The sequence below is a fragment of the Danio rerio genome, chromosome 15 (genome assembly GCF_052040795.2).
Source record: "Danio rerio strain M-AB ecotype USA chromosome 15, GRCz13ab, whole genome shotgun sequence".
Taxonomy (NCBI): Eukaryota; Metazoa; Chordata; class Actinopteri; order Cypriniformes; family Danionidae; genus Danio; species Danio rerio.
The window spans coordinates 5,234,759-5,252,079 of NC_141035.1; the positions used below are offsets into that span (position 1 = coordinate 5,234,759).

The 17,321-nt window shown below is 35.6% G+C and overlaps 4 protein-coding genes across 10 annotated transcripts in view; 2 read left to right on the plus strand and 2 right to left on the minus strand.

The window, feature by feature from the left end:
• The window catches only part of abcg1 (ATP binding cassette subfamily G member 1), a 45,750-nt gene extending 41,608 nt beyond the window's left edge, over positions 1 to 4,142 (plus strand). The window contains 3 exon segments of the mRNA NM_001110454.1: positions 275 to 433; positions 530 to 648; positions 2,787 to 4,142. Coding sequence (NP_001103924.1) covers positions 275 to 433; positions 530 to 648; positions 2,787 to 3,015 — 507 coding nt within the window. The 3' untranslated portion in view covers positions 3,016 to 4,142.
• brwd1 (bromodomain and WD repeat domain containing 1) overlaps positions 1 to 17,321 on the minus strand; it is a 1,114,631-nt gene that overhangs the window by 269,719 nt on the left and 827,591 nt on the right. The gene's annotated exons all lie outside the window — the stretch shown is intronic.
• Positions 1 to 17,321, minus strand: part of phkg1a (phosphorylase kinase, gamma 1a (muscle)) — an 831,529-nt gene that overhangs the window by 137,088 nt on the left and 677,120 nt on the right. The window lies entirely within an intron of this gene.
• The window catches only part of mxf (myxovirus (influenza virus) resistance F), a 250,465-nt gene continuing 240,121 nt past the window's right edge, over positions 6,978 to 17,321 (plus strand). For 2 of the 7 annotated variants that reach the window (XR_015508896.1, XM_087283527.1), the window contains exon 1: positions 15,442 to 15,540. The gene's annotated coding sequence lies outside the window, so the exon portion shown is untranslated. Of the gene's footprint in view, positions 7,219 to 7,300; positions 7,452 to 10,302; positions 10,423 to 15,441; positions 15,541 to 17,321 lie in introns of those variants that run through there. The other 5 variants (XM_087283525.1, XM_087283526.1, XR_015508897.1 and 2 more) reach the window with 5 other exon arrangements.

Genomic DNA, 17,321 nt, shown 5'->3' on the forward strand with positions numbered 1-17,321 from the left:
TTTTTTAAATTTTTGGCAATTTTGACTTGTAATGAAGTAATTTGTACAGTAAGGTATCTGTACTTTTACTCAAGTATGGTTTTCGGGTTCTCTTTACACCACTGGTTGGAACTAAACTGTGCAGGGCTGCGGTCTTCTAGGAATTGAGTTTGACATCCCTGATCTAGATCTTGTCTACAAGCCAATGTTAGGGTTAAATATTTGATTATTAGAAATCTGATTAGCTATTTGTGTTGACAAAAGAAATCTTTTTTTTTTTTTTTTTGCCTGACAGATTGTGTTTCCAGTGGCGTACTGCAGTATAGTGTACTGGATGACATCACAGCCTTCAGACGCGGTTCGCTTCATTCTTTTCCTGGCTTTAGGGACGCTCACGTCACTGGTTGCACAGTCACTTGGGCTACTTATCGGAGCAGCATCCACATCTTTACAGGTTATTTTACAGTGTGCACTTGTATGATAGATACCACGTGAATCAATAATTAGAGGGATATAATGATATTGATGCGGCTTTGCGTTTGTTTGACAGGTGGCAACTTTTGTGGGTCCTGTTACAGCCATCCCGGTGCTGCTGTTTTCAGGCTTTTTTGTCAGTTTTGACACCATCCCAAAATACCTCCAATGGATATCGTACATTTCTTATGTCAGGTAAGGTGTTCTGAATTGCATATTATGCTTGCTTTACATAGTTTTTCAGTTACAAACAGAATGGTTTTAATGCTAATACAGGCTTGAAAATGCTAACTTTTGTAAAACATGTTTAGAAAGTGCGACCATTGCCATCTCCAACACAGGCTCATTTGAAATACTTTGAGCTTCAGCCTACAGTCTTGGTGAAGCTGCTAAAACATACAGTATGCAGATTTTGGATAGAATGATCACTAGGGGGCAGTATGACAACAGCTTTTGTTCCCTTTTCTCACTAATGATATTTACAGCAATTTTAATCGACAAATAAAGGATTATTTTCATGCAGTTCTTTGCACAATGTCAATTAAATACCACACAATAACTTAATGGTGTTTATGAATAGTAATCAAATACGTTTACGACACCTATCTACCTCTGCTTGGACAAGTTTTCTGTCGTAGTCAGTTTGTTTGGTAGTTTACTTTGTACTTGTAATGCAGAGCACTCGAGTTCAAGTCAGGTTAAGCACGCTTCCACAAAACTTATAAAAGTAATGTAAAATCAAGGTGAATCCATGTAGTCGCAAGGCATTTTTCTCTTATATTTGCTTTAGAAAACACTGTTAGTTGGTTTTAGGGAAACGTTTAGGTTAGTGGTTACTGGGGGATTAATTCATTTTCTTTTCAGCTCAGTCCCTTTATTAATCTGGGGTGAATGAACCGCCAACTGATCCAGCAAATGTTTTACACAGTGGATGCCCTTCCAGCTGCAACCCATCACTGGGAAACATCCATACACAATCATTCAAACACAACCACTACGGACAATTTAGTCTACCCTATTCACCCTTACTACATGTTATTGGACTTGTGGGGGAAACCGGAGCACCCGGAGGAAACCCACGCGAACACATGGAGAACATGCAAACTCTACACAGAAACGCCAACGGACCTTCTTGCTGTGAGGTGAACGTGCTACCCACTGCGCCACCTTGCAGCCCTTCGTGGAGGATCTGTATCTGAAATGTACAACAAAATATACTCTAAGTAACTTATTGAGATTCACAAAAATGTAGACAGCACCCTCTAGTGGATTTGTCATCTCAAACGTGTATGGGCAGGGCATGTTTCGCAAAAATGCAAACTGAGGCATTTATTTCCTATGAGCCTGCTTGGCCATGTCAGTCTTTACATGCTCTATAGGAATATGCAAGTACTAAATTGACAAGCGAAGTAACAGTGCTTGTCTACAGCTGTGGTTCCCACAGTGGGGGTCTGGACCCCTTGGAAAAGGGCAGTACATTGAGGGGAGAGCGGTTACTTGGTGATTTCCAAAAATCTAATTCATTTTATTAAACTATAAGAATTACCATATTTTATCCATAATCTCCAGGACATAAAAATTGTAGTTAATAGTTACATTAAATAAGTCGTGGGCTAAAAAGTTTGAGAACCCCTGGTCTACAGGACTATATGTGTACAGACGGCTAGCGTCTTTTCTGTTTTTAGTAAGTCACAACTACGGGCCTAGCATGCAGAAAACAGTGTGAGAAGGGGTTTAGAGGTCAACATACAAAATATCTGAGCACAGAATCATTGAATCGGAATAGACTGCTAGCATCTCGCTCGTTCAAACTAGCTGTATCGGCCTAGAAAGTAGCAACTTTTTAGAACATTCTAGCAATGAGTCAAGCTTTAAATAAGAAAATTCTCAATTCATTTGATGTTTCTATTTAATTTTGAACGAGATGCTAATGGTCTGATACAGCTACATGATTTATGCTAAGCTAAGCTAAAAAAGTGGATTAAAAAAACAACAAAATTCAGTTGTTAACTTTAGGGGACTTGTAAATTTGAGCCTATCCCCCTAAAAAGTGTTTATTTAAGAGAAAACTTTTAGCTTTAAACATTTATTGCTGTTTAGGAGAACATTCAGGATATTGTAAGGCTCAATCCTGTTCCTGGAGAGCCACCTTCCTGCAGATTTCAGCACCTGAAGCAATTAATTAGGACCTGAACACCACTTGATAATTACAGGCAGGTGTGTTTGATATGGGTAGCAACTGAAATCTGCAGGAAGGTAGATCTGCAGGAACAGGATTGAGCACCCCTGTTGTAGGGTGTCTTGGTCTAAATATGTTGTCCTTTGACTTTTAGGTATGGTTTCGAAGGGGTAATTCTATCCATCTACGGGCTGGACCGTGAGGACCTGCACTGCGACAAAGACGAAACCTGCCACTTTCAGAAGTCTGAAGCCATTCTGAAGGAGCTGGACGTTGAGGACGCAAAGCTCTACATGGACTTCATTGTCCTGGGCATCTTCTTTATTTCGCTCCGTCTGATCGCCTACTTCGTCCTCCGATACAAGATCAGTGCTGAGAGGTAGACACTTGAAGGATGTGATGGAGAAAGAGTACTGCTGAGACTTTCTTGCCCAGGCAGGGCCAGGCTGAGGAAGCCAAAGCAAAGAGGGTTCGTCCCTCCAAAACAACCATCGCCATGTTTTCCCTCACAGGACCAAAACCTGGGCTGAACTTGAAGTCACAGTATATAGCTGCCCAGCTTTTATGCGTGCTTTTTTAAAGAAACAAAGAGCGTAGAACGCAACCAAACATCTGCATGGATAGATTAAGAAACATGGGGGGCACTCCGATGAAACTCATAGACGCTGATGGTGAGACATATTCACTGGAGAAGTTCTGACTTTGGATAAATAAAGGTAATGTGCTAGTCTCTGTAATCCTTTTGGAGAGCTGGAAACTTTTGTCTTTCGCCCTTGTGAAAAAGAAGTGTGCTTATCTGTGTTAAATGTGCTCTTTTTGTATAGTTTTATACTTGCAGCTAATATTATTTTAATAACGATAAAGCCCACACTTTAAGGTGTACATGACTGCATCTCTTGGAACACTCCAGTTTATTTTGGAAATATGATTATTTTACTACTCCTCTAGAGTTAGACAGTTGAGTTTGACTATTTTTGAATCCATCCAGCCGAATTCTAGACACTTTTAGCTTAGCTAAGCATAAATCACAGAATCAGATTAGACCGTTAGCCTCTTGCTTAAAAATGATTTTTTATGGTATGTAGTATGGCAATAAATGTCATGTAAAATGGCATTTAAACTCACGTTATTAGCATTTAACCCTGAATAAAGCACATGAGGTGTACCTGAGGTGATCAATGTCAGTTTGTCCTGTTGTTTAGCTGCAAGAAATAAAAGCTATTTCTAAAATAAAATAAATAAAACTTCAAGTGTTGGTTAGGACAAAAGATCAGCTTTAATGTAAAAAATATTCCTTCTATCGTGTGCCGTTGCTTTTATGTAGAACATGACTGATTGTCAAGCACACTACCGTCAGTGTCCTCAATCTTGCAACCTGCACTTGTGTGTGTTTTGAACCAGCAGTGCAATACCTACTTCAACCACTGGGTGTCAAACTTACATACTGCATCTTAATTTTTAAATAGTTGGACTAGAAACAAGACAAAATCTGTTTCTAAAAGTAAAAAAAGAAAAGTAAAAAAAGGCTTTCAGGGAAGAAAGGATCTCATAAATGTTTAAAATCATATGGGAGAGAGTAAATGATGAGGTAATTTTCATTTTTGGATGAAGTATACCTGTAATATTCCAACACAATCAGGGTATCTTCTGTCTATTCTATATCCATTTTTAAACAAAAAAAGCTCAATTAAGTAAACAGACATTATTCAGTTCATTGTTTGCTCACAAAAAACAAAAAAAAAACAAAAAATGAAAAAATGAGATTTTGGCTTGATTTTTTTTTTGACGTCACAATCTTAGATTTGGTTGACCAATCAGAAGAAAAAGGGTGTTTCAGCACCGCCTACCTGTGTATAAATGAATTTTGAAAATGTTTATTTGTTTTCATACCCTAAACCAAAAAACTAAAATCGAGCCAAAATCTTTTATTTTTAGTGAGCAAAAGAAAAAAACAAAAATGTCTTTTTTCTTAATTTTCCTTTTTTTTTTTTTTTTTGAAAAAGGTGCCCTGATTCAACACATTCTCACGACAGTTGGTAACTTTTTGATTTAGTGGGTAATTTGTTTTAATTTATACAATCTTTTTCATTCATTTTAGTACGATTTGGTTTAGGGGCATGCATCCCTTAAAAAAAATGTTTTTATACAAATTAAGTTGTTTGAATTGACACTAGTTACTTTTCTGACAATACTTGAACTAATTACATTTTCTCGTGCGATTGTGCTGAATTTACAAATGATTATTGGATCATTGAAGAAAAATCATTCATTTTGACCCAAACAATGTTGGAGAAAAATCTCATGCTCTTCCTACATTCTGAAAGTCTCTCCTGGATGGTTTACATGTTCACGTTTACTGCTCTGAATGCCTTTGATTTCGCTGAAGTCTAGATGTGAAGGTCGAGTATGCGTTGATAGAGGATCACACGCATCTCCATGTGGCGTTTATAATCCAAAGGCTTGTTGTCATGCGTTATTAATTAATGGAACATTCTTTGTTGACATCTAGATTTGTTGTTGCTGCTTGTTCAAAGTTCTTATTTAAAGTAAAATGAGCTTGAGATTCTTGAGATTTTTAGGGGGACAACTTAATTGCTAAATTAGTCAAAAACTTTACCTATTTGTGCTGGGATAACATGAATGGATTGTGTGGAATCCAACACAATCTCACGGCAATTCGTTACTTTTTGATTTAGTGGCTAATTCGTATAAATTCGTACGATGTAATTCGTACAATTTAGTACAATTCGCTCATTCCCCAATGACGGTTGGGTTTAGGGGTGGGGTTAGGTGCCCCGCCTCTTTTTTAAAATCATACAATTTCGTTTGACTGATCTCGTACGAATTCGTAAGAATTAGCCACCAAACTAGGAAAACGTAAAATACTTACGTTTTCTCATGAGATCAGGCTGGTGGAATCCTGCACTTTTACAGTGTATGCACACACAATGCTTTTTTCTGGTTGTGGGATAATCGAAAATACTGGTGTAAGTGCAGACGCAATGCAAAATTGAAAATGTGACCAAAAAAATGAAGAAGAATGTTATTTATTTTTGGTGTTCTTTGTATTAAATGTCCATATGGCAAATGTTTAGTAACTTCCGCCATAGATTATTGACTAAACATTGCAGGCACAATGTGAATGCTGAGCATTAACTCAAGTGTTATGACCAATATTATAGTCGTACCAAACCTTTACTGTGGACCTCGACGTTAAATCTGATGCAATCTGTATTTGAACTATATGTCTCGTTGATATATTAAGTGTTTTCTGTTGGTATTTCTACTTAAGACTGTAATTACAGTAATTTGCATATTCTTTGTCTGAATTAGTTGGTTTCTTTCTTGCACTTATTGCGTAAAACAGAATCAAAATGGTTAAAAGGTTGCTATGCAGGCTTTCAGTAACTATTTTAAAAGGTTTTCCACAGAGAAGCTCTTCTAGTTGGAATATTTTGCTGGTACGCAAATCTGATGTAACATCTGTTTCTTGGTAGATTTAATAATAAAGATTAGTTGTTTTGAAACTGCTTGTTTTACTCTGTTTTATGAATCTGAATTGCTAGCTTAAATAATAATAAAGAATTTATTATTTAATTTTTTTAATGCAAGCTAATGTGTATAAACAGTTGAAATCAGAATTATTAAGCCCCGTTTGATTTTTTTTTTTGCCTTTTTTAAATATTTCCCAAATGATGTTTAACAAAGCAAGGAAATTTTCACAGTATGTCTGATAATATTTTTTCTTCTGGAGAAAGTCTTATTTGTTTTATTTTGGCTAGAATGAAAGCAGTTTTTATTTTGTTATAAACTATTTAAGGTCAAAATTATTAGCCCCTTTAATCTATGTTTTTTGTCAATAGTCTACCGAGCAAACCATCGTCATACAATAACTTGCCTAATTACCCTAACCTGCCTAGTTAACCTAATTAACCTAGTTAAGCCTTTAAATGTCACTTTAAGCTGTTTAGAAGTGTCTTGAAAAATATCTACTCAAATATTATTTACTGTCATCATGGCAAAAATAAAATAATAATTAGAAATTAGTTATTAAAACTATTACATTTAGAAAAAAAATCTTCTCCGTTAACAGAAATTGGAGAAAAAAATAAACAGGGAGGCAAATAATTCAGGGGGCTAATAATTCTTACTTTACTTCTTTAACAGTTCATCTAAAATCTTCGATTCTTCTTTTGTGGTGAAAGAAGTTGGTGACCTCCAGCATCTTGTAATAACTGGCGACTGGAAGAGTTAAACAAGAGATGAAAATATAATAAGAGTTAGAGCGATTGAGGAAGTCAGCCATAAAGAGAAGTTCAAATATTATGTGAAAAAATGTGGAAACAACCAAAAACATGCAACAAAAAAGCTAAAGGGAAGTGCATGACATTGGTACATTTTCCCACACTTTTCAGGTGACACTTCAACAAGAGTCTCAATAATTGATATAACATCTTCTCCAGACATTGAAGGTACATTTTTTTCTTGTGGCGAAAATTTCAATGGGAAATGTTTAATGACTGGCTACTTGGGACTGAGGGTTCCACTAAAGCCTATTGGGGAGGAAGGACAATAAACCAAGTGTGGTGAGTTAGAGATTTTCCTTTTATTTAAATGGGAGAATAAGCAACATGAAAAACTGGAACTGAAAGCCTGGGTTTTCTACAGCTAACTGAAACCAAGAAACGAAGACAGAAATCAAAAAGAAGCTTACTTTGTTTCTGCAACAGTCATTTCTGGGAAACTGAAATACAAACTGAGAATTGGAAACCTTTGCTGTGCAAGAATGCCAAGTTGAACAAAAGATTGTTGCACAAGTGTGAGTTTTCAACACATGTTAATAACTATTTTCTAATAACTAATCTACTTTTGTCCTAGCCATTATCAATGAATACCTAATTAAGTCTTTAAATTGCAGTTGAATACCAGTATCCTGCAAAATACCTAGCCATTATCACAGTACATAATATTTTACTAGTTATTTTGCAGGATACTGGTATTCAACTGCAATTTAAAGACTTAATTAGGTATTAATTTTAACTAGGTAAACAGTTGTTTATGATGTGGTCACATGTTGATTGGTCAGTTTGAATGTCTCAGCATTTGGGCTTTAGTCACATGGTCAAGAAAGATACAAAATAGGAGGTAAACTCGGGCTCTGTCTTTTCCTGCCCTCGTCTTTTCCTGGCCTGTCTCTGGAGTCTATCTTCTCTGACTCTACTGCAATCAGGTTAACTTCTGGGCCAGCTCTCTTTGTCTCTTTCTCCCTCCCCCTGTGTCTCTCCTTTTACCTTTGGTAACTTTAATTTTACATTTAATCTGGGTACAATTTATATCATGTTTTATCATTTTATATTTTAACATTTCATACAGTTATTTTGTAATTAATTCAGTTGTAACCATAGAGAATTATTGTCATTAAATAATTTAATTTCAAGTATTTGTGAATTGCTTTTGATTTAACATCAACATTGAATTGTTCCATATTGTAATACTATACAATCACATAATATCAGCGCTCTCCCACATTTATAGCTATTAATACTGCCCTTATTTCCGTTTTTGGTAAGAGATTGCAGAAGAATGGTTGGTCCCACTTTATATTAAGTGTCCTTAACTACTATGTACTTACATCAAAAAATAAATAAAATGTACTTACTGTGTCTATAATGTATTTGAGAACACTTGTGGTGCTCTTGAGTTGGGATAGAGGTTGGGTTATGGACAGATTTGGTGGTATGGGTAGGTTTAAGGGTGGGTTAAGGTGTTAGGGATGGTCAACAGTGTATTTACAAATGTAATCACAAAAGTTAATTACAGATGTAATTACATACAGGTATTAATTCAAGCATAAGTACACAGTAAATACATGTATTTACACAATAAGTACATTGTAACAAACTATTAATTCCTGTGTAAGTACATATTAGTTAAGGCCACTTAAAATAAAGTGGTACCGAATGGTTTGACTAGAAATGTACAGTTTTTTACCATCATGCTGATAACTTTTTAGTCACTTGGCAGAACTACAGTTCGAACCGCTGTTTTTTAAAACCCAGTGTATATATACAGTATAGTGGCTTATAATAATAATCAGTAAAATAATACTTTCATTAGATAAAGCTTACTTTGTGAAATTAAAATAAGAGGATCAGTAAAACAAGATGGAATACTGCAACCCAGGCTCAATGTGGAAACGTAGTCCCGCGGACGTTTCTGGAGACCGGGTACGTACGGCTGCAGTTTTTGTTTTTGCGAATCCGCGAGAGGCCGCTGTTGTGCGCTTTTTCGCACCTCAGACGCCTCTTGCGAGTGCGGTTCGCGCCCACGCTGTTATTGCGTGAACCCACCAGAGGCCGTTGTCCGACTGACCGGATGATTGACTGCGCGACCGGCCAATTGGCCGACCCGCTCTCCTCCTTCCCTGAACTCAACCAATTTTACCGATCGACCCGCCCGCCCGCCCGCTCGCTTCCCTAAACCCGAGCAACAGTTTACAAAAGCCGTCCAAAAAAATAAAAGCGCCTATTTTTTTTTTTTCTACTGTGTTTTCGGATTTCTCCACGTTCTCACCCTGTCACGAAACTCGTTCACTTAATTTTTGGGATTCTGTTTTTGTCTTACCTGATTGCTGGAACCACTCTTCCCCGGACTCGATACCGGTCGCCGTGGTCAACTCCTCTCTGCATCTCGAGCCTGCCGACGTACACGGTGAGCTGAGTGGACAAACGGGTTTTAGCGGGGAAGCCCTCCACAAGGAGGTAAGGCGAGCGCGAAAGCAAACAGCATCACATCGCCCCGCAGCATTCGCTTGAAAAAAATAAACGCGGCCGTACGTCCCCCTTGGGACGTATTCCGCTGTCTCCAGAAACGTCCGCAGGGCTACGTTTTCAGAATGAGCTTGAAATACTGCTATGTCCAACAGATCACAACCTGAAACGGCTGTCTATGAGCTTGTGTTCTGTCCTTTAGAATTAAGAAGTGTGCTGTTAGTGCACTTCTTTTAAATAAAAATAAGACAATACCTACTTTTAGTCTACTTTCAATATAGTTCAATTAATCTTTAATTCTATAGCACATTTTAATATGTAGACTGTGTCAAAGCAGCTTTACATAGAACAGGGGTGGCCAACCCTCTTCCTGGAGAGCCACCTTCCTGCAGATTTCAGTTGCAACCCATATTAAACACACCTGCTTGTAATTAGCAAGTGGTGTTCAGGTCCTAATTAATTGGTTCAGGTGTGTTTTATATGGGTAGCAACTGAAATCTGCAGGAAGGTGGCTCTCCAGGAACAGGGTTGGCCACCCCTGACATAGAAGATCATAGAAAATTGATACAGTGTCAGTCCAGTTTTCAGAGTTTGAGTTCAGTTCAGTTAAGCTTAGTTCAGTGTGGTTTAATATTTACTGCTGAGTGTCCAAACACTGAAGAGCAAATCAATCAATGCGCAGCTCTACAGATCCCAAAAAAACTTCTCCAGTTGGCGAAAGTGAAGGATAAAAAACCTCGAGGGAAATCAGGCTCAGTTGGGCACGACCATTTCCCTTTGGCCAACTGTCTTGTGCAGAGCTGCAGTCTAGGCGCTGGGGAACGCTGGAAGTCAGCAATACTCGTCTGTCCCTGGAGCGTCACAAGAATCAGTCTCATGCTCTCCATTCCTCCACCACAGCAGCTGCTCAGAATACGGCCTGGTCCAGGATTATGGAAACCTTGGGATCATCTTGTCGCAGGTCGCGGATCGAACCAGTGGCGCTGCATAGTCTGTGGGCCTCGAGATGAGCATTCCCAGGTGAAAATAGAGAATAAAGAGAATAATTAGCATAGCTGCTGTTCATAGTGTATATAAATGAGATGCAAAAACCTGCGTGGAGCACATTCACGCATCATACCGTTAAATTATACACTGAGAGACTTTACTAAAAAGATCTTTAATCTAGTCTTTTTGTAATGTACTTCTATGAAATGTACTAAAAATTCTAAAATGTCTATATGTGTTCATTGTCATTTGTTTAAAGTTATAATTATTACATATTATACTTGACTTGTAGTTTTAATATTTGTTGAACATTACATACTAAACTAAATGACATTTAGGAGCTGTCTAAGCTGAAAATAACTTGCAGTTACATATCTTCAAATAGGTCAATTATATATTTTATATAAATAAAAAATAGCGTAAATACCCTAATTTAACAAAGTAAGCTGAAAATATGTTAAGTATACCCTACAGCCAAATTAATTGACAGTATACTTCAAATAGGTTAATCATTACCTTAACTTATACACGTTAAATGCTCTATATTTAAATACTAACAGTGCACTTACACTTTATGTTGGGTCACATTAGGTACTTACATCAATAATAAATAAATACAATGTGCATATTGTGTTTATATTGTATTCCACTTATTATGTTAAGCTGGTATATTGGTTTGATGGTATGGGTGGGTTTAAGGATGGGTTAAGGTGTAAGGGATGGGTCAATAGTGTAATTATAAATATAATTACAGAAATTAATTTCAGATGTAATTTCATGCACATGTAAAATTATGAATGTATGTGCATAATAAGTGCATTGTTACCCAAATGATTACGCACAGTACTTGTACTGTACTCACCGCTGTGATTGCATCATTTGGGTTTTACTCTCTGTTCACATTTCCGCTATTCGGGATTTCCACTGAACTTTGCCCAGTGTTGTTTCCGCTTACATAAAGCAGCCAACAATGGTGACTGCCTGGACAACATGATGGAGTCAGACTTCCAAAAGAATGAAAGAAACTTTAAAACAAAAGCCAATAAAATGCCAAATTCCTCCTTTGGTTGCATTTTAAATAAGTGGCAAGAGGAATGAGATTTATGGGTGAATAATAAAACTGCATGAAATTACACCCTGAAAAAAAAAACAGATTTTTAATACCTTTTAGGACCAGATTTGATCAAGTGATTTTTTGCAAGATGTCGTTTTGATCATACAAGACTTAGTTATTGAAATATGAAATTTTTGTTTGTAGATTTCAAGTGGACTTGTAATAACTGCAAAAGTTTTATTTTGTATAATTTTAATGAAATTAACTTAGAGTAATATTCATCAAAAAAAAGTCTAATTTATGTCATTATGTTATTATGTGTATGTTTGTTTGCATTTTTTATTGTATTTATTTTAATGAATTGTTTTTGCCATGAAAATAGCTGTTATTGCTGACATGGCATTCAATAAAAATACAGTATATGATGTGATATGACATGCAGTTGCCACATGCCTATATGACCATTTGAGGTCCAGAACTTTTCCCCAAATAAATTCCTATTTCCTCTGAAACTTGAGTAGGAAATCACTTCCTTCCCCTTTTTGTTGTTGTTGAACTTTTTATTTAGATTTACATCTATTTCCAGCAAAGCCTAAGTTCCACTAAATGTACAAAAAATGGACAAACAAAAAACAAATTGTATGAAAAGATACAAAATCCGGAGCGAAAAAGCTCTGGTACTGTCTCACTAAGGCTGCAAATCTTGATGGTCAATTCTGATTTTGTTACTGTATCAGTTTTTTTTTTTTGATGAATGGCTTACATCATCTATTAAAAGTGACCGATTATCCGTATCCGATTGTCTGTTATTTACACAGCACATGGCAAAGGCACAATGACCAGGAAAAAAAAGCAGGCGATGACTGACAGCTGATAATAAAAGTGCACCCTTTTCTTAATTCCTGTATTTAATCTGTTTGCAGGGTTTAGTATTTTTATTATTCTTTTTGACAAGCTGTTTTACTATAGTTTATAACAGAAAAATTCACATTTGGCCATCTTCTTTTAATCTAGGCCTTTTTAAACCAGTTGGCATCTTAATTTAATGTCCATGACAAGATTTCAGCCGCTAATCAGCGGCCACGGCCTTAATTATGCACACTTAATATAACCCATTATAAAAAAACTGAAGAGTTATAAAAAAAATTCACACTCAGGATTGTCATGAAGGGTAATATTAGCTATATGAACCAAAATCGTTCTATGTACCAGGCGTAAACACCTTTTTTCTGCAGTAAAGTTGGCCATTTTAACAGTGGGCTCAATAGTAATCCGCTCTATTATGGAGCCAGGACTAGCGAATTTCGATGAACTGCAGTTTCAATATTTGCTTCACGAGGGCGAGTGGGAGGTTGCCGCTTGGTTCACTCATTGTAGCACATAGATATATACACTAGATATCGCATAGGGACCCTGAGCATGCGTCAATAGCGCCGCCATATTTGTACAGTGCTCCCAGGACAAGTGTCATTCAACCGCACTATACAAGACAGTGTTACTACGTGAAGATACTGGACTTAAGTGCTGTGTATGGGTGTAGTAATGAGCAAACGAAGAAAACAACGCACAAAACATTTCATAGGTAAGATTTAGTTTGTTTGTTTTTTTTTTTACTTTTTTTGTATGTTTTAAACTTTTGTGGTAAACAGGTAGCGTTATTGATAATAATAGTCTCTTACCGCATTCACCATAAGGCAAAGTAGCACCAACTTGCATGTGTATATCTATGATTGCAGCATCACGCTTCGTCTGTGTTATTGCTTCAAGAGACCTGTAGTGGCGAAACGTAGTGTAATAGACTATAGAACAGAAAAACGATTAATTGTTCACATTTGCTCTAGAATCTGAAGTGAATGTGTGAGAGTGCCTATTAATAATAGTGTGCATTAATGTGCAATATCCACACGTTCACACCGGATTCCAGAGGTTTAGTTAATAGTTGAATAGTTAATATAATGGAGTTAATAGTACTTCTGTTCTATAGTACAGTTACTTGTGTAATAATCCAATAATGCATCTTTTACCACGTTTAAACAACATTCGTGTATTTTTACCCCATTGCAGTCTCACAAGGCAGTTCATAACTATGTAAAATGTTGTTTATAATTATTTTTGGATGTTTTATAAGCATTTAGTGACCCCCTAAGTGACGATTATGTTAAAGAAAGTGTAAAAAAATCAATTGCATTTGTGCAAATTAGTCACTTTTTCAGAATTATGTTAAATAATGACATTTTCTTGTGATATCTGGGACGTGTTTTGACAAATAGATGTATTATAATCAATGGTGTAAAGTAAATAATTACAAATACTCAAATTGCTATAATTGAGTAGTTTTTCTCAGGAATTGTAATTTACTAAGTAGTTTTAAAAATGTGTACTTTTACTTTTACCGCTATGACGTCTATCAGACGTTGGATTTTGGTTGCCATACCTGACAAATAAATGTCAGTACTTGCCGTTAATATGAAATAATTAACTATAATTTATATTATATTATAAGATATTTGACGTCATTATTGAACATTAAAGTAACGTTGTCCTTATAGGCGCTGGCTAGACATTGAATTTTCGTCACCTGACATCACAACCTAAATCTAACCTAATATTAACATCTTATGATGTTGTGTGCCTGCTGGGCAATAATTAAATGCTCTACAGAATGTTACGTTTACACACACATGCACAAATTTAATGCAAATCATCAGCTTTTCACAGCGTAATACTCACTAGTCACTACTCTTGAGTACTTTTAAAAGTGCTACTTTTTACTCACACTTTGAGTCATATTTACAACAGATAATTTTACTCTACACTCTTAAAAGAAATGTTTCTATATAGAACCAAAAATGGTTCTATCAAGCGCTTTATATATGGAACCCCAAAAAAGTTCTAAATAGAACCATTTTAATGGTTCATTAAATAGAACCCCAAATGGTTGTTCGAATTCAAGCTAGATGGTTCTATTTAGAACCATTTAAGGGTTCTTTATTTAGGTAGCAGTGCAGCACTCGTGCCCGGACCGAGTCTGTGTATGCGCAGCAGGCCAGAGTCATGGTGGCAGGCAAGATTGACCATCAGGCCACCGGGAAAGGTCCCGGTTCTCCCTATGGCCAGTCTGTCCCTGGATATTATTAAAACCTTTTAAAGCCAAACATATTTTAATAATCCATAGATGAAAGATCTGGTGTTATTTATAAAGGACACAAAAAATGCAGACTAAATGTATTTGAAATGTTAAACCTTTAAGTATGTATATATATATATATATGATAATTAGTTTTAAATAAATTTTTAAATCATAAAAACATGGTACTGCACAGTCTAAAGAAATAAACTGGTTATTTTATTTATTTCACAAAATAATTTGTTAAAAATGTTAAATATTAAGTATATATAAAATATAAGTTATGTGCTAATGTGCAAACCTGAATGAAAAAAATCCCACCATACTGTACACTGATAACGTTTTTGACCACAGCATTCATTTTATTAGGTTTTGACTCAAAAAGCTTTGTATATCTGTGTTATAGCTTATAATTATTTTATAATCTTTACTAGATAATTATGTTATGAATCAAAAACTATAGAACCATTTTAATCAAAAAGGTTCTTTGCACTCAAAGGGTTCTAAATGGAACTATTTTTTGGGTAAAAGGTTCTACTGGCCAAGTATAGAACCCCAAGGTTCTATATAGAACCTCTAGGAACCTTTTTTTTTAAAGTGTACTTGCACTACTTAAGCAAGAAATGGTATTTTACTTGAGTATGATTTTTCAGGACTCTATCTACCACTGATTATATTCAATATCTTTAAGCAGAATGGTGAAATGAATACTATTTGAGGGTAAATGGAATTATGTGAACTGCAGAAAAGATGATGAAAGTGAAAGGTATAGAAATGTTTGGGGAAAAAATGCCGTGCGATTACACCTGAAAACAGAACTCAACTGCTTATTTCCTCTTTTTTTAAATACTTTGGGTATATTGTGTGCAATAAAGGGTTTTCATGTTTCCTGCTTTAGGAATGTATAAAATGCAGCATGGGGTTTCAGAAAGACACTCTCCAGGCTGTGTTGAAGAAGCACTGAAAGAAGGTAAAAACACTTCAGGCTTTTTTATTTGAGCACATTTGGCAGAATTTAATACTTTTCCTGTAATATGATGGCTAATTTATATATCAATTAAAATGATAGAACATAATTTTAAAAAGTGTTTATTTTTATTGGTTTTATTGGTATTTTTACAAAGCATCCATATAATGTAATGCAAGTGTGAAGTAAGGAGACATGATTTTTGTATTTATTATTAATATATTTGTTTGTACCTCAATTTCCATATGGGAAAAAATTTTAAACATTTTCCACAGACTTTATTTTACCTCTGTTTGTCCAACACAATCTCACGGCAATTCGTACTTTTTTGATCTGTTGGCTAATTTGTATAAATTCGTACAATCTAATTTGTACAATTTAGTACGATTTGCTCATCACCCAATGACTGTGTTTGGGTTTAGAGGCAGGGTTGGGTGCCACGCCTCCTTTTTAAAATCGTACTTTTCGTACGACTCAACTTGTATGAATTCATACGAATTAGCCACTAAAGTGACAAAACATTAAATACTACGTTTCCTCGTGAGATCAGGCTGGTTTGTCTGCATAAAATGTTCCCAGCTTGTTCCAACTTCTGTTTTAAGTGCAAAACTTGTAAGGCAGGGGTGTCCAAACTCGGTCCTGGAGGGCCGGTATCCTGCTCAGTTTAGCTCCAACTTGCCTCAACACACCTACTAGGAAGTTTCTAGTATATTTAGTCAGAGCCTGATTAGCTCATTCAGTTGGGTTTGATTAATGTTGGAGCTGAAGTGTGCAGGACACCGGCCCTCCAGGACAGTGTTTGGACACCCCAGTTGTAAGGGGACACTTTTTCATGGTCCTGTGTTCACATCCAACCATTTTGCAGATAATAGGAAAACAGCAGATAATAGGAAAACGATTTATTTTCTCCCCCTCACTTATTTTGCTGAATGACATTCCTGAAGACACTTTTGACTCTAAAAAAATGGATATTACTAAAATGGTCTACTTCTAAAAATCCAACTGTTGACCTCAACCACAAACAGTACAAATTTAGGAGACTTTGGGAACCTCTCCAATTCTTTCTACACAATTCGTGAAAGGTTTATTTCTAAGAGAGCTCTGGCTTCTTTTGTTTTGATTTAGATTTTTTTTGTTTTGTTTTTGTTAAACAAATACATTTGTAAATTTTATTTAATTGGCAGAGCTTAGGGGTTGTTTGTTTGTCTGATTCTCTTTGTTGTTTGTTCTATTTGAAAATCGTTAAAAAAATTTATGTATTTATTTTTTTTATATTTTCCAAATGATGTTTAACAGAGCAAGGATATTTTCACAGTATGTCGGATAATATTTTTTCTTCTGGAGAAAGTCTTATTTGTTTTATTTCGGCTAGAATAAAAGCAGTTTTTAATTTTTTAAAAACCATTTTAAGGTCAAAATTATTAGCCCCTTTAAGCTAATTTTTTTTTTGGATAGTCTACAGAACAAACCATCATTATACTATAACTTGTCTAATTACACTAACCGGCCTAGTTACCGTAATTAACCTAGTTAAGCTTTTAAATGTCACTTTAATCTGTATAGAAGTGTCTTGAAAAATATCTAATCAAATATAATGTGTTAAAAAAATTGTATCTTGTCCTAACATCTGATGTTTGGCACAGTATTTAGGATAACACAAATCATGCAGGTAGTGATGTTATATTGTTGTGTTGATTTCTACAGCTAGACTTAAAGTGCAGTGATCTTGAGTTTTTATTAATTCATTTTTATTCATTTTATTTTACTTCATTTTTCCTATTTCA